The sequence below is a fragment of the Oryzias latipes genome, chromosome 22 (genome assembly GCF_002234675.1).
Source record: "Oryzias latipes chromosome 22, ASM223467v1".
NCBI classification, from domain to species: domain Eukaryota; kingdom Metazoa; phylum Chordata; class Actinopteri; order Beloniformes; family Adrianichthyidae; genus Oryzias; species Oryzias latipes.
Genome location: NC_019880.2, coordinates 23,948,054 through 23,970,067, shown reverse-complemented (window position 1 = coordinate 23,970,067; position 22,014 = coordinate 23,948,054). Strand labels below are relative to the sequence as shown.

At 40.5% G+C, this 22,014-nt stretch overlaps 1 protein-coding gene across 6 annotated transcripts in view; it reads right to left on the bottom strand.

The window, feature by feature from the left end:
* Positions 1–22,014, bottom strand: part of akap6 (A-kinase anchoring protein 6) — a 234,481-nt gene that overhangs the window by 89,278 nt on the left and 123,189 nt on the right. For all 6 annotated transcript variants that reach the window (XM_020713576.2, XM_020713577.2, XM_020713573.2 and 3 more), the window contains one exon: positions 786–916. In XM_020713576.2, coding sequence (XP_020569235.1) covers positions 786–916 — 131 coding nt within the window. The remainder of the gene's footprint in view (positions 1–785; positions 917–22,014) is intronic.

Below are 22,014 nucleotides of genomic sequence, written 5' to 3'. Positions count from 1 at the left end.
CCGCATTCTCTGCACTATAGGGACACAGATTTAAGGCAGAATGTCAATGAATGGTCTATTTTTGGACTTCTGCCATGTATAAGGAGCACCAAACTATAAGGGGCATTAAGTGAGAAAGAAGAGTCAGAGATGACCCTGTCACCTTATGGAGGGAGTTTTGTTCCATTATTCTGAGCGCAGCGTAAAACTTAAAGAATTTTGTGTGCTCAAACAATTATTTTGCACTTTAAACAGAAAAGTGTGCTTGAAACTAAAAGAATAGGTGCAATCAAAACAATTTCACAATACCTGCAACTCACAACCTTGTTTACAACACGTAAAAAAAAGACTGATACCGCTAAAACACAGGTTACCGTAACAACACTAACTGTAGTAACACGTGAAAGAACACGTCAGCCACGTTACTGTATTCATAATATTTACAACAACACCAGACCAAACACTTTGACAAAACGCCTCTCAAAGTCACTTGGACATCAGTAAGCACAACCAGAATTGTTCCATGAACCAGGTGCTCCAGATTTGAAGGCACACTGTTGAATTTTTGTGCTTTATTGTGCAGAAAATATGGAAAATCAAATGAAGAGTTTTAGACCTATTGTAGGGAAAAGCTTCGGAATGCTTCCGAGTGCTTCTGCTGCTTACCCCATCTATTCAGGAGGATGCTCGTCTTTTCTTTTGGAGAAACTTTGCTAATGTGTTGTAAGTTCTGCATTGATTTTTTTCATGCGAGCGCTGACACAGAAAGGACTGAACCAGCGTGTGGTTTGTGTTTCCTGCTTTACCTGTTGCTCCTGGTTTCCCGGTCGTTGGCCCTGCTGTTGGCTGATGGAGGGTACTCCAGGCGGCTCAGCTTGATGGCCATCCTCTCCAGGGCATCTCTCTGAACTTTAAACTGGCTAGAGACCAGGTCCATCTGAAACACAGAACACATGAGCTCAGAATGTAGAGAATTCTCCTGAACAGCTACACCAGGGGTGTCAAACTCACAGTGGACCAAAATAAAGCAGTGAAGTAACGTCACGGGCCAAACTCAACATTTATTGAAAAATTAACTGCAACTGATATGCAATGTTTAACCTTTTCACACGGAAACAAACCTCAGTTTTGCTTAAACACAGAATCTGGAACAACCAAAGTTTTATATTACAAACGCTAGAGAAATGAAATTTGAATTAAAAGAAATATCAGTGGTATTATTTTGTTATTTAAATAAATAGAGCAATAAATAAAGAATGTCTCTCCCCGTAAGTTTCTTTTTAAAGTAAATCTTTGTCAAAGCCAACACCAAAAGAACCAAAAATAATGTCATTCAATAAAAAGCCAACATTTCAACTTTGAACAGACAATGCCTAGCAGGAGAAAAAGTGCAAAAGAAACAGATTCAAGCACAGTTTGCTACACTCTGATTTACTCTGCACATTGGTCTAAGCCAGATACCCGGCATCTTTTTTCTTAGATGCAAGTTCATCAATGTGGGCAGGTTCTGAGCTGAGGAAGACCTAGTATTTTAGAAGGCATGTCTTCAAAGCTCCCATTGTCCATCCTTCGTTTGGCCATTTTTGTCCGATGTGACTGGAGCATGGCTGTCAGTGACTGTCAACAGAAAGAAGGAGCGGCAGTTGAAACTGGTGTGCACAAAGCCTTGTGGGATTTGTAGTTTTAGCTGAACAGTATATACCGCGGGCCAGCTCTAACGCACATTTGATAGGATCTCGCGGGCCAATTATAATTACACTGCTAGCCAGGTTTGCCCCCCGGGCCTGAGTTTGACGCATGTGAGCCACACTGATGTCATTACTGAGGTGATTTTTTTCTCATAGACCAGCTTCTGCTGCAGTGATTTCACTCATTTGTGTGTCGACTCAGCTTCTCCTAACACAGCATTGGTTGAAGAAGCAGCAACACAAACAATTCTCACACACACTTGTCAGGCTGACAGACCTTCCAACTGATGAAGATGCAGACGCTTTGGAAACAAATGCAGAAGAGCCAACAGAATAGACTAAACATGGAGTCCTTCACTAGCGACCCAGAAGAGTTCATTCCAACCGGCAGAACTCCTCTGAGAACCAACCCCACCTCTGCACAACTGTGGAGTGGGTTTTCTCAGTAGGTTCATTGTTCTGCTTCCAACGGAGGAGCAAAGAGCACAGGCCTTTGATGGAGCATCACTGGTGATGGGAATCCCAGTGTCAGCCGTAATGTGGGAGTGGGGAGGAATGCTGATAAATCCCCCCACCTTCTGGTTTGCTTCATCACACGGCATTCTCAGGAGGGACCAATGACTGAAACTGGACCATGCCTTAAACCAGTTTCAACAGCTGCTTCTTTGGGGGCGCTATTGTCTGAAACAAGCAGACCAGGACAAACAAAGGAAGGAAGAAAAGCAGCTGACTGTCAGCCTGTCACTGCACCACATTTACTAGGACTGTCTGAATACTTGGAGATTCACGACCTGCAACCAAAATTCAACAGGAATATTTGTGACATCTGAGATTGTAGAGATCTTTAGGATTCCAGTAGAGTTTAATAAAAATACACTTCAGGCAAGGGATTTATTGCTCTAAAATGCAGCATAATGCTGGATTTTAAGTATATAAACTAAACAAACTGAATGTTTTACTGTCACAGGAAGTAGACAAATCTTCAAAGTAAAGAGTCGGTGACGTTTCTCATTTTCAAAGTAAAGCTGTCGAGCGTTCTTGTATATGAAAAAAATGAGACTGAAGTTCAGGTAAGTGAAATAAGTTATCAAAAATGGATTTTCCTGTAAATAAAGTCAACAATTTGACTAGAAAATACATAGTGAATGAATAAAAATATATAAAAAATCTTGTGATCAATTTCCTGTAAAGAGGAAAAAAATCAGTTTATAAACCATCCGTTGAAAACAGTTTCAAGATTTGTTGTTAAATGATGATGTTTCGTTTACTGCTGAGTAAATGGTAAGAAAGTGAATATAGTAAATAATATTCGTGTATGTGATATACCTTTGGGACACAAAGGAATATTTATTTTCTTTAAATATTAGTCATTTTCCTGAAAGTAAGACGACTTGACCTCTGGGGCTCCGCCTTTCTCTCCTTGTGGGCGCCGCCCATTTCAAGATGACGACCTAGAGCCGGTCTCGGCAGCGTGTCTGCGTTTCATCCACAAAAACAAACAACATCCAAACATTTGTAAAGATGAATGTGCATATTGTGCAAATAAAATAAGAGGATTTTTGCTGGTCACCGCTAGCTCCACAGAGGTCACTGTGTTATCCTGGGGGCGGGGCTGGGGCGGGGCTGGCAGCACAGACTCTTCCTGGAAGGCACTGCTCTCACTTACGTCAGCTCGTGAGAATCCACTCGTTTCCGTGGATTGGGAAGGCTGGTGCTCAGATAGCAGGTTTTTAGAGGAATTCCCAGAAATGAATGAACCGATCAAAATTCCGCTTTGGGGTTTCTGTTCGTCAGGAATGAACATTTTAATACACTTAAAAGCTCCAAAAAGTTGATTTTGCATGATGTAGACCCTTTAAAACATCAAAATCTTTGTGTTGGCCACTTATTTTTGTTGATTCTGATCTCCTGTTCTAAATGATGGTGATTGAATACATACTATTTATATTTACATATATCCAGTAATAAGACACACATATGGCAACTTTTTGAATTAAATAGGAAGAATTGTGGTTCGATCTGTGAATCGATGTTCTTGATTCATGAATGGAATTGGATTGACACCTGAGTAACGATCCACAGTCCTAACATTTACCCAGCAGACAGTTTCAAACAGACTCAGAATCGCAGCTGCTGGGAGAATTCGCTCCCACGTACAGCACTGTCAACTTCGTCCAAATCCTTTTAAGGAGCACAGACTAAAAAATGAGACGACGTTGGACCTCTGAAATGGATCGTCTACGTTTAGTCTGATGAACCGTTCAGAGGAGATGAAAAAAATGTGATGCTTTTGACAGATGTGCCCTTTAAAGCTCCTTAAGCAGCCAACCAGCCTCTGGAAACACAATCTCCACTTATGCTGCACTCTCATTTCTTGACTAAGGAAACACTCGCTGGCGCACGCACATGATTATACGTGCACAGATGCACTCACTTATTTACACATCTTTCCAACATGTTTAGCATAAATTGCTTTCTTTTGCACACACTTTCATCCCAAACGCTCCTGTAAAGCGACACACAAATTAACCACGAACTGCCACAGATGTGCACACACATCACAGTGAGTCACACTCAGGACTGAGCCCGCTGCTTAGGTGTAATTGCATACAAACTATATGGAGATGAGCCTTCAATTGAACCAATGAAGGCAGGCAAAGTGTGAACAAACAGCAACGTACCACACACAAAAGCACACAAAAGGCCCTGTTTGCCACATTGAGTAACAATATGAATAAAGTATTTTTGCGTCAAGTCGCGTCAAGTTGCGTTTATCGTCCGATCCACTTAGCAGAGTCGACAGAAGGATCGGCAAAGGTCATCCAATCTGTGGGAGGCAGAGCCGCTCAATCAGAGAGCTAATAAACAAGCGGCTGATACACAATCAGCAGCCCGGTCTGCACTGAGCATGTTTTGTTTGTGTCTGCATTGCAGCAACACAAATGAAACTAAATGGAGGCTCTCTGGGAAAAAAAAAAGATCTCACTCTAAACGCCTCTTCATTTTCTTTCATTACTTCCTTCTGCTTTGATCTCAGCTGCATTTTCAGGCTGTTTGCTGCCTGGTTAGTCTGTCAGCGAGTCAGTAAATCAGTCAGGTTGTTCATTAGTTTGTTAGATTGCTCTCTCTGCAGTAAGTTTTCCTTGCGCACGTTCTCTCATGTGGACAACGGACCACATTTGAAAGACGAGCCCAAAAGATATCTCTTTGGCCGGTTGAGCTCCTGAAGACATTTTTCAAAATTTAAAAGAATATCTCGTAAAATTCAGTCATCTCTGTTCTAAAGGAGGAACACTTTCAAGTATTTAAGTCACAATAAAAAAATACACTTTTCTATTTTCTTTTTCTGGCGGCGCTTTCTGGCTCCTCTCTCTCTCTCTCTGTGGGGTGGGTGGTGTGGGGCCTGGGGGGGGGGGGTGTTGGCGCTTCAAGGGATGAGACCCATGGGCTGAGGGGACCTGAGCCCTATCCTGGGAGGGGGTGGCTGTTTGACCACCGGGGGACAGTGGTGGGTTGATCGCCTGGGGCTGTGGGCGCTCCTCTGTGGTGGGGCTCCGCGTCGGGCCCTCCTTGCACGGCGGGGGGGCTGCTTTCATGGTTGGGCTGGAGCTTGCACTCTCTGTCCCCCCATGCCTCCCTGCTCTCTGGCTTTGGGGGCCCCTGTGGCGGTCCTGCTGGCCCTGGCCTGGGTGGCGGATGTTCTCTATCTGCTAATGTGCGGCGGTTTTTTATGTGGGCTAGGTGGGCGGTGGCCCAGGGTGGCACATATAGGGGGCAGCATTATCCATGCCTGCAATGTTAGACATGTAAGGGTTAATGGCCGACGAAATGTGCATTATTACTTTACAACGCACGCTGGCATCAGACGGTTACTTCTGCGAAGTGCGTTAAAAAGTAATAATGCACACTTCGAAGGCCATTAACCAGCATATACCATGGTCACTTACAGAACCAATAAATATTAACCACTTTTTAGTCCTTAATTCTTGTTTCTTTTTCCTTTTTGGATCACTTTTCTCAAAAAAAGCGGATTATTTGTTACGATGCGCCACACAACGTAACAAATAATCCCCGTTGCGTCGCGCCGCACCACCGCTGCAGTCCAAATTCAGCGATATATATATATATATATATATATATATATATATATATATATATATATATATATATATACACTGATCTTTCCGATGGGTTGAATAAAGCAACAGTTCAGAGAGAAAGTTCTCCTCTTACCCCTTGTTTTTGTCCAAATGATGAAGCAAAAGGTTGTTTTCAAGAAGCTGGCGCAGTGATACAAAACATTTAAGCTAAGTGACACAAAAGATTTTCCAATATGTCCGATAAAGTTTGGCCTCAATTACAAAAGGGATTTATGCAGACATACCTCTGGTTTGTCAGAAGATTCATAACCCTTCTTGTTAAAGTAAAATATGTCCAACACAAGAGGACTTCAGCTCTAATCTGTTTGCCCAGCTGTTGGACAGGACAAGTAAAAAAAATATATATATTTTTTTATTAGCTCATAAATGTATGCTTTTACAACCACGTCCCTTTGTTAGCAGCCATCTCGTTATGGATGTTTATGATTTGAATCATTCTATACCTCCAAAAATTAATTCTCATGTTCTATAACTATTCCTCTGCAGATCATCCAGCTGATGTGAAACGCTGCAGTCAGAGTTCTGATAAATAATTGCCAGTAGAAATCATATTTCTCCTGTTTTAGCTTCTCATCCATGACTGCCTGTGAAAAAAACAAAGTTGAAATTAAAATGTACCACCATATAAAACTTTAAAAAAGTGAGATGTATTATACATCAAGGAGCCCATATTTTCCAAATTGAGCACTTTGTTTTCTGTCTGCAGAAGTGCTGCTTGTTCCTAGAAGTTCTAAAACTACAATGGGAGTCAGGGCTGGGAAGAACTTTGATCAAACCGGTGTTGGTACCGAAACTGTTCGGTCTGCAATAAATGTTCGGCAACCTGCGACTAACGTTGACGTCATACTATTTGATTGGCTGTACGTTGGTCGTGTAAGATAGTGATTGGTCTGGACAAATGACGGTGCGATTGTTTACACTGTGCAGAACTTAACATGGGAGTCGTTAAGAAATGTCTCCTTTCTAAAACCACACTCCAGTGGTCACTTGAGGTACTACACCTACTACAGTTTGGGAGCAGAGGGTGGTGGCTTAAAATGACCTACTCATTGATTCATGAATGTTGCTGCTCAGATCATCCAGGTTTTCTGTGTCTGGGCCAAATTTCTGACTCACAGAAATTGATGAAATGGTTCATACATTTGAACCAAACTGTCCTAATGTCTCAAAGCCCTTTGGACTCAAACAGGGCTTTGCTCACATCCTATTCAGGCCTGTTTTTTTAGCACCAACACACTTTTGTTAAAAGTTTTTTTTTTGTTTAAGGGCTTTTTCCTACAAACACTTGACTAAAAAACACAAATGTATGGTTAAAAAATGCATGCTTTAAAGCTTTTTTTTGATCTTTAGGTAATTTCCACAAATAAGTTAGATCTTCCTCTTTTGATGAAAATGAAGACCTTTCCCTTTCAATCTTGGAGTCCAGAAGATCAATGTGAGTTCTGCTACATTAAGCTGTTTTTAGTTAGGCCTTTTTGTTGACGTGTCAGATCCAATTTATCTGCATCTGTGGAAACCCTCGTGACCGCGCTGAAACTCTGCGTCCTCGTGTGTGTTTTCATGATCGGTGTTTGGAGACAGTGACTGGATCTCGCGTGAGCGTGTCTACATGTGCTTGTGCTGGTGTGCAAGTGTGCTGCTTGTGTGTCGTTGTGTGCGTCTCCTGGGATTTTCCCGGGGCTATAACTGCCAATCACGCTGCAGTGTGAGTACTGATAGTTGAACAGCAGCAGCATCTCAACCCACTACAGAATCAAATTCACAGCCTGCCCTTCAGCGTGACTGAATAGGCATCAATAACACAACAAACGGCACAAATCAGATAAATGCAAAACTCTGTCAGTTTAGTCAAAAATAACTGAATCAACATAAATGAAATGGCATGATAGAAAAGGCTCGCCTCTTACAAAAGCTGAAGAGAGAGTGTAAGACTTTTATGGGCTTTTTTAATCGTTTTTGTCTCAAGAGGGAACCAATGACTATAAGAGGCCAAATCTCCTGGAAAGATCCCAGTTCCAGCAGCTGCTGGTCTGGGGGAACTATTGTCCAAAACAAGCTCTGACCAGGACAGAAAACAGCAGGATGAAGAAAAAGGGCTCTTTTTTCCAGGAAACCCTTCAGAAACTATTCATCGGAGCAGATGGATCCGTCGGATATGTCGGTGTGGGATAACAAATCCTCCTTCTTTTGAAGACTAAATCAGTTTAGCTAAACTAAGGCTGTGCAAGTGTAACACATGTTTTGTTTTTAGTGGTTTGATTCCACAAAAAAGGTCAATTTTGTCAACACTTGTGCCTGTGTGTCAGTCAGTTTATCCAACGGTACTTGAACTTACAACGTTCCAGTTGCACGGTGCCGACGAGCATGACCACGGATTGCTGCGGGCCGCGGCTGAGGTGAGACGTGCTAGTTTGATGTCTGTCCAAGAAGCGTTTAATGTCCGTTCTGTAGCGTGTGTTGTTTCAGTCTGATGTGGGTAGTTTCATGGAAACTAACAAAAATTCACGCCACGCTTTGTGGGCTGCTGTTCTTCCTTTTGTGTATTTTAATTTCATTAAAAAGGAAAGAAAAAGCTGACAAAGCCAGGACAGATTTTTCATTTTGTGACACCATCCCTGAATCATCTGTGATCAACACAATGTGAGGTATAACAGGGACACAAAGCGTCACTCAAATGTCCAACACAATCCAGTCTGACATCTGCAAAACGTAGTTATTTTCAAAAAATGTGTTTCATTTTTTTACGCAACTTGACCTCTTTGAGTTTAACAAATTTGCAAAAAAAATAATATGCTTCAAAATAATAATAATAAGACTTGAAATTCAAAACTCACTTTACACAAAACACCTACAAAGCTTACACTACTGTCTGTTTTTAAACCATGGAGAGTCCACTTGGTTTCAAAACTGAAGGAAAACGTACCAGAGTTCATTTTCAACTGAAGAGGAACCCTTGTTCTCAAAATAGATGATCAGAGTCTCTTGTTTGTTAAACCAGGTGAGCTTTATCACCCACACAACAAGAAGACCACCAGAAGAACCCAGACCTGGATCAGAGTATTTACACTCCATCATAATGTGTTTTTCCCTTCAACTGAACATTTCAACAGCACAGGCTCTGTGATGGACTTGACTGCTCTGTTGGTTGCTGCACAGAGACTCTCACGGTGCGTCTATAGGTCATCACTTATCCGTTCTTCTGTGAAGTTTTGTCGTCAACACGAAAATTTACTTTCTTTGAATAACTTGCAAAAATGCATTAAAAACATTGACTTTTTTGCTTTTGTACTTAAGTGGAAAGCAGCAAAAAAAGGTTAATGAATAAGCAGATGCATCAGCGAATAACCTCAACCGGCTTCAAACGCAAATGAGTCCATGATGCAAAAGACAGTCAGGGAACCAACTCATTAAACCATTTCTGTTGGTTATTCTTTGTGGCATCCTAGTGCAAGTAGTAAAGAGTTAATGCCAGTTTGTAGTGTGTGTGCGTGTGTGTGTGTGTGTGTGTGTGTGTGTGTGGTTTTTGAGCGTTTGAGAAGGTGTCACAGTCCAATTTCTGAGGTGAGAAATTCCAATAAGTGTGTGTTTCTGTCTTGATGGAGCAAAGCAATGGGTAATGATACAGGATCGATAATGGATATGAGATGGCTACAGACACACACACAGACACACAAACACAGACACACAGGTACACAAAACACACAGAGATACACAAAAACGCGCACGTCTGTGGATGTTGAAAGTGCAATTCAGCATCTGACCACTTTGAACTTTAAGGGCTGAATTAATAACTGCTTGCAGCCTAACACCCTCCACCCACACCCACACACACACCCACACACACACCCACACACACACACACACACACACACACACACAAAGTCAGACTAGGAGCAAACAGTTGTTAATTGAACTACTTTGATCAAGTGTCTGTAATTTAAAGATAATTTTTTACCAAACTGTCCTTCAGTCAGAATAACTGCAAAATCTTTCTTCTTTGTTTGTGTCTGTGTGTGTGTGTGTGGGGGGGGGGGCACACTTTAATGTTCCCTATTGTGAATGGCTTTGCAAATCAAACACCATCAAAGCAACAAAGGCCCATTCAAAATGGTTTGGATGATCCACACATTTGAATGAGCCCCTAAGTGTTGGTTCCTCATTCAGCTCCTGAACACAAACCAGGAAAATCAGGACAAACGTCAGCAGGCATCACTCAACCGATGGGAATGGCGGTCATCATCTTCTGGCCACGTCAAACGGATGTGAAAGGTGACGCTCCAACAAGTAGAGAACCCCCACAGAACCCACAGCTATCATGAGGAACACCAGAGCTCCTGACATACGTCCTCATGTCTGAACTCGTGGTTCTTTCCCATCACGCCTCACAATCAACACATTATTTTGCATCAGTTTTTATATTCTATGTTTTGAAATCTTCACTTTTCTGATGCATTATTCTTCATCCAAAAGTTGCTGTTTTTTTAAGTTTCTGGAGTTTTTTGTGCCATAATATCCTTGAAATAAGGCGAGATAAACAGCACCTGCCATATTGTTTAAAGCGTACAACACTAAGTGGCCAATCCTGACAGATTATCTGAGGTTACATTTGAGGTGGAGTGCAGGGGAATTTCCAGATGTGGATCATGTGACCACTGTCCCACAGAGCCCCACAGCTGTCCAGACGACTGCAAGACGAATGCAAACTGAAAATCAACAGAATCCCACAGACAGATTTCTGATCAGCTCACCATGAAAGGCAGTCAAGATCATGTGCAGGAATGCAGGGATTGGCTTTTTGGTTAGGTTGCCTAGCAACAGCATCAAGCACAGTTTTGAAACTTTTCTTGAGTTTTCAGAGATAAGTAATAAAATAAACACAATTTTTAATTGATATTGCTTTACAGAACTATATATTCCATATTTCTACCTGTTTGACATATCAATTCAAACACTTCTGTATACAAAGCTCTAGCAGGCCCAACATGAGATGGGATTTAATTTTTTTGAATTTTTTTCCCTTAATAGTTTTAGTATGTTTCCTTCCTGGACAGTATTACAGTACATTACCTTTATTTTGCTAGTGATGTCACTGCTCTAAATCCTTCACTCTCATATTAGGATCATATTATTTCATGTTTGGTTCATTATTTCCTGATTATCTTGTATGTTAATTAGAATAGTCACTAATGTTAATTAGTTGTATTAATGGCGCAGCTGCAACATCTGCCCCCGGCGACAGGCTCCACCGCGTCCCAAATATCTTCATCTCAGCTTCTTCCTCACAGATTTCTGTTTTCATGGTGAACATCTTCAGCCAGGTGTCAAAAATGTTGGACACACCAGATGAAGAATCATCAGATTCACATGTGGGGAGTAAGAGGAGGCGAGGCGCTTGAACAGACTGGAGCTACAGTCAAATGTTTCGGCACTGTGAGGCGTGGATCAGACCGCAGCTCGTCTTCTGCCTGATTCCCGTCAAAAAACATGTTCACCTCAGCGAGGCCGCAAAAGCTGTGGCCATCATTTCACAACGTTGTAGAAAGAAAAATGTTCAAAGAGGAGGCAGGAGGAAAAAATAAAAAATAAAAATTTCACTTTCCATCCGTTTCATGCTTTTGAAAAGTTTAAGCAGTTTCTTTAAGGCCTTCGGTTCTTAAAGTAGAAAAGCAATCAGAAAAAACGAAATAATGAGGAAACAACTTTAAAGAACGACCCTAATGGAAATGGTGTTGCTGGTGTTTTTAATATGTTCTTGTGAGAGAAATGCATGAAGAAAATTAAACTCAAAACCGCCTTTCTGAGTATTCTTTGTTGGAATCGTTGTTAACCAGGAGCAGATGAAAAAATGTTGTCTGAAAAAGATCATATTTGTAATGTAGAAAATCCACTGGGCAGGCAAAAGCTCCCTGATCTGATCCTTTCTGATGCATCCACTTGCAGACAAATAGATCCATAAACGTCCTTGTTTTCCTCGTCTGAGCCGGAATCCGGATCTAAACTGTACGGCTGAATAGTTCTAAAATTGCTCGCCATTTTTGTTGCACCAGTAATGTTAGCTCGGGGGTGTGAGGGGCTGTGAGCTAGCAGAAGGGCACATACACTTAGAGCTCACACCAATGGGGGGCGAGAAGGGGAGCGGTGTTGCCAACAATCCTTACACAACTCTGAGGAGAATTTCCTGTCGCTCATGCAGAAAAAGACGCAGGTTTTTGGATTTTAGCTAAAAACGTCAATCATGATTAGAAGACGACTGGGAACACATGAAAATAGATCAAAAGACGAGAGTGAGATTGAATTATCACTATTATTAACGTAAGGGTGTGTTGAAATTGTAATTTTTTTTTAGATTTAACCCCCCCTCTGTGTGTTTTTATCCAGACGTGTTTGTAACTCGTTTGGGAACTTTTGAATCAAACACGGATCCATGTTGTTTCCAGCAGCATCCAAGCATCCTGCGCTCCTCCTGTTTTCTTCTCCATCCATCGTTCTGTCATCTTCTGTCCATCCCTCCATCAGGTGGAGTGACCTTGTGTTTCATTTACTGATAATTACATGGATTTATTCCAGCGAGGGGCTTTAATTAGAATGCTAGAAGTATTGATTGCCTCCATCAAATCTCTCTCTCCTCTCTTTCACACATCCTCCTATGCTCCATCCATCTTTAGGCTCCAGAGGAGTCTGAAGGAAGCTCTGGCTGCTCTATCTACTGCTTGTGACAAATGTTTGTACTATTAATATTGTTATTATCTTTGTTGCACATTCTATAAAAGTGGTTCACAGCAGGAAGGGGGGGATTTAAGGCAGCCATGAAGGATAAACTTAGTCTCCTCCGGGCGGAGTTTCCATCGTGTCCGACGTTTGAAGTTCAACTAATTTGCAGCTTTGGCTTCTTCTTATTTAAGCCAATGAGCACGGTTGGCTCGCTCCAACTGCAAAGGACTTTAGGAAGCCCAGAAGAACAGAAGCATGGATATGCTGTGGACTTCCAGCCATCCTATCGGATTTAAGGGCTGGTATGTCCAGAAAAAGACCACAAGACTCTGAGAGACCCCTGATTGGTGGACTGAGCTCTTAGTGTAACAAAAGAACATAAACCTGAATGTGACAAAAAGATGGACGATTATCAGACTAAGAAAGAAATCAAAACCTGAAACATATAGGAACAAAATAGTTTGCAAGAAGAGGAGCCCACGCCATCACCACCACCACCAATGATTTCCTGCCTTCCCACAGAAGTGAAGCTTTGGTACAGTTTTAATGTGGAACATCTACCTCACTTCCTGGTAGGTTTGGTTCTTGGGTCACTCACTCTACACGCCACTCATCGATTAGGCCTTCACTCTAAACCAGGGGTGGGCACACATAGGGTTCTAAAATTGGATAGAAGGGCCGGACCAGGAGCAGAAAAAAAAAAAAAACATGGAATCTGGATGAAAACATTTGGATTGAAAATTACATTTTAAAACAGATCATTTTAGAGTTTTTAGGATAAAACTTTTGTTCTCACTTTAGAGCCAATTGCACATGCGGCTTGATGGACCTCGTGTAAAACTTAGAGAAATGCGGCTTTCATGTGGTGTTTGAATGATTGGAAGAATGAAAAACAACAAATCTTCCAACACTACATGGATGCTAGAGCGGAGTCCCCAAACCTTTTATTGTGAGGCCACAATACCTTTTTTTCTTTAAAACTTTAAACATCCTTTATCTTTCTTTTATTGTGAAGCCCTTTAGGGAGTTGTAAAGTGCTATATGAATAAAGTTTCATTCATTCATGATCCTTTTAATAAAATAAATAACACTATTTAAGAAAAAAAAGACCAAATAACTCTCTCTGTGTTTTTTAAAGACCAAAAGCCAGGAAAAAATCTACTTAGACATTAAAAAATAACAAGAAATAGTCGATCTTCTCCAATCTTCGTCCCGCTGAGACTTTGAATGCTGCAGCTCCTTACATCTCACAGTTTGCGCTAAACTTACAGAATAGAACTGAGCTGCTGTGTCCTGCACGTCTGTTTCTCATCCAGTAAAAATGAAAACAAGCAAATTTCTATGTCTTCTGCTGCAGCTACGCATATATCTGTGTTACCTTTTCACCAGTACAGAGTTCCCTCGTTCAGTGCAGGAGTTATAAGTTAAGTCCTAAAAATAACCGTGATCGGTGAAATCTGCAAAGTAAAACTCCTCACCAGTGTTGTGAGATCAGTGTGTGTGTTTTTTGGTAACCCGCCCTGGGGAAGATCTCCCCTGCGTCTTCCAACCACGCAGAAAAAGGTTCAACACTACACACACTACAAACCACTTTTCTCAGAACATTTTCCCCCTTTTCTCTTGTTTAAATTCTCAAAGTTTAAACTTTCAGAGAAATTAAGTCCATGATCTTTGAACGAAAACAAAGATCTGAAGAGCTCCACATTTCCGTACAGGAGACACAGCACGGAGGAGATTCATTGACAAGGTTTTCAGCCAATCAGGACACAGTGTATGTGTGTGTTAGAAATATAACAAAGGCAGCATAATCGCTCTAAAAGAATGAGTGAAACCTGAAAGATGAGCTGCGACATAGAAAGGTAGGAACACCTTTTGTTCTGTTTGGACATTTGTCTTTCAACATCCTAAACGGTTTTTGCCGGCCCTCCTCTGGCCCATTGTCCACCTGGACCACAACTATGTCGTGAACAGGCCTCAGCCACCAGCGTCTAGGCTCCGGGGTTAATCCACCGACGGCCCAAGCTTATCCCTCTTCATCTGCCCAGGCCCTAACCGGCAAAAGACAGTGGACTGTTTCGTGTACATTTTTGTATCACAAATAAATCTTTATCATTCATTCATTCATTCATTCATTCATTCATTCATTCATTCATTCATTCATTCATTCATTCATTCATTCATTCATTCGTTCATTTGTTCCTTTCATGAAAATTGATGTTCAAATGTTTACATGTTTCTCTTACATATTGAACATTTCATGATTGGAAGGGAGCAGAATTGAAGAACACAATTCTTATAATTATCTGCTCCCTTTTAAACATTACATTTACATTTCTCACACCATCACCTGTGCTCAGATTTCACAATATACAGTTCCACTACACAGTAAATACATTCAATTAATTTAATACATACATTCCAAAAATTCCATTCAACAGTCGAGTTTGTACAAACTAATTTGTTTAGCTTTATACATGCGTTTAAATTGAATAATATTTTGACAACTTTTTCACTGATTCTCCTGGGAATTCCACATTTTTACCCCTGCTATAGACAAACACTTTTGCTTTAGTGTTGTTCGAGCAATCTGTTGATTGAAATCAAATTTTCTCCAAGGATTTTCTTCTCCTGTGATAAAAATAAAAAGCTTTTGTAGGTCTTCAGGTAAATCTCTGTTTCTGGCTTTAAACATAACCAATAAGGTCTGCAATTCAATTACATTTTTAAGTTTTAATAAACCTGACTTAATGAAAAGTTCATTTGTGTGATCTGTAAATTTAGCTTTATGAATAATTCGAATAGTTCTCTTCTGTGTATTTCCCCCACACTTCAATACAATATGTAAAATAAGGTAAAACCAAAGAGCAATATAACATGTGCATAACATGACATGGTAAAACATATTTAGATTTGTTGAGAACAAAAAGGCTCTTTGCTAATTTATTTTTTACATAAAATATATGAGATTTCCATGTTAATTTGTCGTCCAACATAATCCCTAAAAATTTAAATTCAGACACCTGTTCTATATTTATGTTGTCAATGGACAAAGTCACTTCTAATAATGGATTGGATTTATCTGCGCTTTTCAAGACACCCAAAGCGCTTACATTGTGTCCATTATTCATTCACTCCTCATTCATACTTGGTGATGGTAAGATACTGTTGTAGCCACAGCTGCCCTGGGGCAGACTGACAGAGGCGTGGCTGCCAGTTCGTGCCTACGGCCCCTCTGACCATCACCGGGAGCATTCATGCACATTCACACACCAGTGGAGCCACACTGGAGGCAAGGAGGGTGAAGTGTCTTGCCCAAGGACACAACGACATTTTGGCTGGTGGGAGCGGGGATTGAACCACCAACCCTTCGATCATTGGACGACCCGCTCAACCACCTGAGCCACTGTCGCCCCTTCTGTTCTTTTTTTATTACCAAATACCACAAACTTTGTTTTTGTTAGATTCAAAGATAGTTTATTGTAGTCAAACCACATTTTGAGTTTTATCATTTCCATTTCAATACTTTTAGCTAAGGTTTTCAGATTATCCCCAGAACATTCACATTCCTAAGAACTCTCCTTGTTGAAATTATCTTTCACTTGTGAAAAAGACTTCTTGCCAAAGACATTTCATGTTCAAAGGCAGCAATGATGTGTAAGAACCTGAGATTACAATTCCCTTTAATCTCCCACAGTTATTATTCACGCAGTCAGTGAGGCGATTGGAAACTGGAAAAAAACACGACAGCTGTTGCAAAAACTACAAATTGTCTATGTTTAGAGGCTGAACATCAGACAAGTTTGTTACGTATTTACTGTGTGACCTTCTGAGGTTTAGTTGTTCATAAATATTTCTCCAAGTTCCTTTTATTTCTGTCAATGAAGATGAAATTAGAAAATGAATAAAGATGCTGAACTACATTATCTTTCCTTCAGGGGTACCCACCCCACCCCCCACTACCATGGGGGTTTATTGGTACATTTGCTTTATTTCGTATTGATCCCATTATTCATTAAGAGAGATGCAGTTTGGAATGAAGGAGAGGAATCATCTGATGGAAGAATCCTCCAGACTCGCAGCATTTAGCCGCTTTAAACTGCTCAGCTGTAAGCAGGAAAGCTTATCGCTGATCCAGTGGCTTCACAAAGATCATTCACATGAAGAATACATTTGTCAGGCCGAATTACGTTCATGTGATAACATCTTTAGCATTTCAAAGAATAGCTTAGCGCCCCCAGGAATTTTTTTATGCCACGTGACTTCCATGGCAGGAAAGCTGATGTCATTTAACAAAACTGTGACAGAGATTTGTAAAGTTTGTAAAGTTACATTTCAAGTTTTGTATGCTGTTTATGAGACTGATTTAAATATTCGATGATAGAGATGATCAGCAGTTTTATATCCTAACATGAAATCTGGTTTTTACGACAAAAACAAAAACAATTCAATTCTTTGCTTAAATGTTCAAAAATCACAAGTTTACAGGACTGAACCTTCTTTTGGGGTAAAACTTATGGTTCATTTTGGAATACTTATTTTTATGTTTTAGTTATTGAAAATTATAAATAGACGAAAAAGTAAAATATCAGTTTTCTAAATGTTGAAAGTTTCTTTCTTTAGAAGGTCCTGAGCATAATCGTTCAAACGTTTCACTTTCAGGACTTTAGGAAATGAAACTACCGGTATATCACAGTCACCCTTTCCAAAAAGTTAGAATCCATTGACAGATTCAGGGCCCACCATGTGTTTGTATGTTTTTACAAAAAAAAAAAAAAAAAAAAAAAAAAAAAAGGGGTGGGGGGGGGGGGGTTCCTCCACAGTATTTTCATTTTCTGAAATGCTTTTTTGTGGGTTTTATGAGCTGGAGCCTCAAACAAATAAACACTTGAAATCAATTAAACAGCGGGGCCTGAATCTATATTCTATGAACGTTTTTTTTTAAATTAAATTGTGTAAATAAATGCACTTTTAGATTTAAAAAAAAAAAAGATTTAAATTTTCGTTTTGACAGAATTATTCAAAAAAACTAAGATGACTGAACTTAAACATCTTTTGGCTCTTTCTAAATGATTCCATATAAAGCAGAGTATCATAGTCTACAACATCTCAGACACTGGACAATCATTATTGCTGTTAATCTTTTTTTTAAACGTGTATTTCTTTCATTTATCAACTGTCTGTTGTTTTTATTATGGTAACAAGTTAAAGTTTCTATTCTTTTCTATTTAAGAGATTTAGCTTTTTGAAAAGATGAGTTTTAGATTTGTCTGAGTTTCCCTCAGAAGCCCAGACAGGGACATTTAACATCCTGAAATATAAACCTGTTGTTAATTATCTATAATTTTGCTTCTCAGATGTATTAGAATGGTCAGGTTTTTCCTGTGGTTAGTGACTTCCTGAGGAGGAGCCGTGAGAGGATGGTGGTGTGTCAGTCTAACCAGGAGGATGCGCGCTGGTGCCACGTTGAAACAGAATAAGACGTTAAAATGTTCATTAATTTGCAGCTTGATAATCATCTTGAGCAGTACAGATTCACAGAGAGAGAGGGAACGATGTGTTCAGTGGATGGAGGAGGTGGGGGGAGAAAACAGAGCAAAGCGAAATCATGGTTCCACTAATAGACCTGCTGACTTCATTTTCTGCTGATTGAAGCAGAAAGATGCAGCAACTTTTTTGTTTTTTTGATGTTTGATTAATTATTTTGGTGCCAATCTATTTCAGCTTCCCTCCGTATTTAATTAAAATATCATTTTAAAAAACATAATTAAGTTTTTAATCCAACCGCAAGTGTTTGTGACAAAGAAAGGAGGAGTCTTCTTCCTTCTTCTTCTCTTTTCCCCCCACTGGATCAGCATATTGGAAGCTACCTTTGTGCTTCAACGCACAGACACGCAAAGACACACAGGAAAACACACGACCACAACCCGAACCAACACTGCAGGCAGCTTTACCCCAGAGTGTGTTAACATTTCTACTTCTGATTTAGTAACGCAGGGAAAAGGGTTTTAACAGAAACACACAAGTCACCCATCCACTCATTCATTTACCCAACCACCCATCCAACCACCTAACCATCCATCCACCCACCCATCAGTCCACTCATTCATCCATCAGTCCACCTACCCATCTATCCAACCACCTATCCATCCATCCATTCATCTATCTTTTCATCCATACATTCATCCATTCATCTATCCATCATTCACTCCTTAATCCATCCATCCACCTATCTATTCACTCATCCATCCCATCCATTTATGCCTTCACCCATTCACCAACCCATCCATTGATCTATCAACCAGTCATCAACCCATCCATCCATCTATCCAAATATGCATTCACCCATTCATCAACCCATCCATCTATACCATCCATCAATTCTTCTGCAGGACAATCCCCTTGAGGCAGAATCTGCTAAACATTTGTCGTTGGTTGGGTCCGTATTTCTTCACTACTCACTATTCAGTGCACTATATAGCTTTCTTTACCATTTTATAGAGCTGTCTAGATTTACAATTACAAAATTTAGTGCCAAAGAAATTTCCCAGAAGTCTTTGCACTGATGCTCACTAGATTGGTGAATATAGACCACAATGCATTGCGTTTGAATACTTTTTCATAGGAAAACACTACATACTATTTTATCTTATAAAACATTTAAGTTTTCATTTTCAAAAGATTGTGGATTTAGAGACAGTTTTAGTCTGATACCTAGTAGGTTTTTACTTCTCAAATTGAGTGATGTAATTTATGGCTAAAGAAAAAAAGTAGTGAGGATGGTGTCCAAATTCCCTTTAAAATCCAGTGCACTGGATAGTCCAGCACTATATAGTTTTTTAGTAGACTAGGGAGGGAATTCAGCCTGTGTTTGTGTTTAGTCACTGATCAGCTGACTGTTAAGGTTACAGTTCAACTAAGATTCTGCAGAAACTCCTCATGAAACTACCTGGACAGACACGTGTGTGTGTTTGTGTGTGTGTGCATGTGTGTATGAAGACTGTCTGCAGGATAACAATAAAACAAAAATTAAAATGGTTTGCATGCTGTCTTGGTGACTAGAGTTTGGACATTACCTAAGTATTTTTTTAAAGACATTGAGGAACAGGAATCAGGGGCCTCATTTATAAAACTTTGCGTAGGATTTGCGTCAGAAGTGGCGTACGGATGAAACATAGGATGTGCGTACGCACAGAAATATTCAGATTTATAAAACCGTGCGCACGCACATCCTACGCATCTTTCTCTTAATAAATCACAACCAATTCTAAATGCTGCGCAGCTTTTGCGGCTTCATGACACGCCCATAGTTGCCTATAAATAGTCCGTGAAACGCCCACAAATGAATATTCATTGATTGCGAAACCATGCCAAACACGGAGAGAAAATCAAAAAAACGTAACTTCACTCAATGTGAAGTAGAAGTTATCGTTGGCGAGGTGGAAAAGAGGAGAAAAGTGTTGTTTGGAGGGCACAGTGTGGGCATTATTTGATGTGGACATCAAAGTCGAGGCAAAAAAACGTCTAGCGCTGACCCCCCCCCCCCCCCCCACCCCCACCTCCACACACACACACACACACACACACCCGTGTCTGCCACGGGTGTGGGGGGGGGGGGGGGGGAGGACACCGGAGCTGACCCCTCCTGATGAGAGACTGGCGGCAATAATTGGGGAATCCCTTTTAAGTGGAGTGTTGACTGAGGCGCACGGGAACACCGACGCGCCAGATGCACCGGGTGACACACCCCCAAAAGCCCGCAGAGAAAGTCGGAACCGGCTCATAAGCCACTCGTCCTCGTTTTCCAGCAAGTCTTCTTGCTGTCTAAAGATGCGTTCACTCCGAATTCTTCCATTTGCCACATCTTCTAAGATCAGCCATTGTGCGTCATTACGCATTGTGATGGGGCATTTTATTTCCCTCCATTTAATTACATCTGACAAGCTGCAGATGTCGGTAATAATCGACGTGGAAATGGGAAATTGATCAGCGCAAATGTAATTTCTTGTTGCTTTCTGAATGGTCGAGACATACGCCATACATTGTTTCATCAAAAATAAAACAAACTAAAGGCATATGCATGAATACCATAATTCTGTACCTTATGAAGAAATGTTTTAATATGAAAACAACTTTCCCTAGTGGACAATTAATGCATCTCTCTCTATCTATCCCTCTGTCTGTCTGCTCCTATATCTGCTCCGCCAGACGGACACATTGACGGGAATGTCAGTTTTGTACATTATTTCGTTCTGTTAAATATATTATTTATGAGGATGAATTGCACAACATGCCAATATTGCAGAAAATATTTCACTTTTCTTTTTGCAAATATGTGTTCATTTGAATTTCTGTTGTAATTTTCGTTTGATTTTTTTTTTTGTTTCACTGCTGATCGATCAAACGGGTGTTTGTGTAGCTGTTAATTGTAAGACTTGCTTTGTGAAGTCTTCATGTTATTTCTGAGAGGCAGTATTGTCCTTTTCGCTTTTACGTGTTTCTTCCATCTGCCGACGGTGTCGCCGTTTCTCATTTAACCCGTTTTTGTGCGTACGCCTGGGTCAGAGCTTGCGTGAAGGACCGCACATTTTCCCGTCAAGTTTGCTTTTTATAAATCTCAACTATTGCGTAGAGAGTGGCGTACGCCTTTCTTTTGTGCGTACGCAACGTTTATAAATGAGGCCCCTGATCATTTCAGCTACATGTTTGATGATGATGGTAATGATACTGAAGATCTGAAGGTTTCCATGACTGCAGAGTAACACAAACGAGGGACTTAAAGCTCTTTAGACAAACACGACAATAAAAAAAACTACACGTTCTATAAAGTTTAATGCTGCACAAGAGGCATCATCCGTTCCGTTCCAGGACGATCTCCTTCTATTGCATTTGCGGTTTTATTCTGTCAGGACTCTCCTGCAACACCTGACTGCGGTTTTACCTTTCAGCAAATGTACATCCCATCAGGACTTTTTTTTCTACTGCTCCAAAGAAAGCCCGTCATTTTATCTCCTACCATAATGTGTGAACAAACTCCCAAAGTCAAACTTCTCCATGTCCAAACCTGTGGAAAGGTCCGTTTTTTTTACCTGAGAACTATAGTTTTAGAAGAAGATCCCAGACGGTTTCGGTCTCAAACATTCAGCAAGACAAACAGAGGAGCTACTAAACTCCAGATCCATCCATGAAAAGGGGATTACCAAACCCATCTGTCCTCAGTAAATGTCAACAGTCCTTTTGTAGTTTAAATGTGAGACAAACTAAATCGAATCTTTAGCTGAAATCTCAGCGTCAGTCTTCTGCTCCATGTTTGTAAGAGTCCTTTCCGCTTTTCGAATACTTTAGTCTGATGCTAGTGGCACTTCCGTTGAGACGCCGTTTCTAGACATTGATTCTGACCTGAGGTCTCTGAGATAAACTGAGGAGGCACCTCAGCATCAAATCAACACCAAATTTAGAAAAATTGAGGTGATTATATC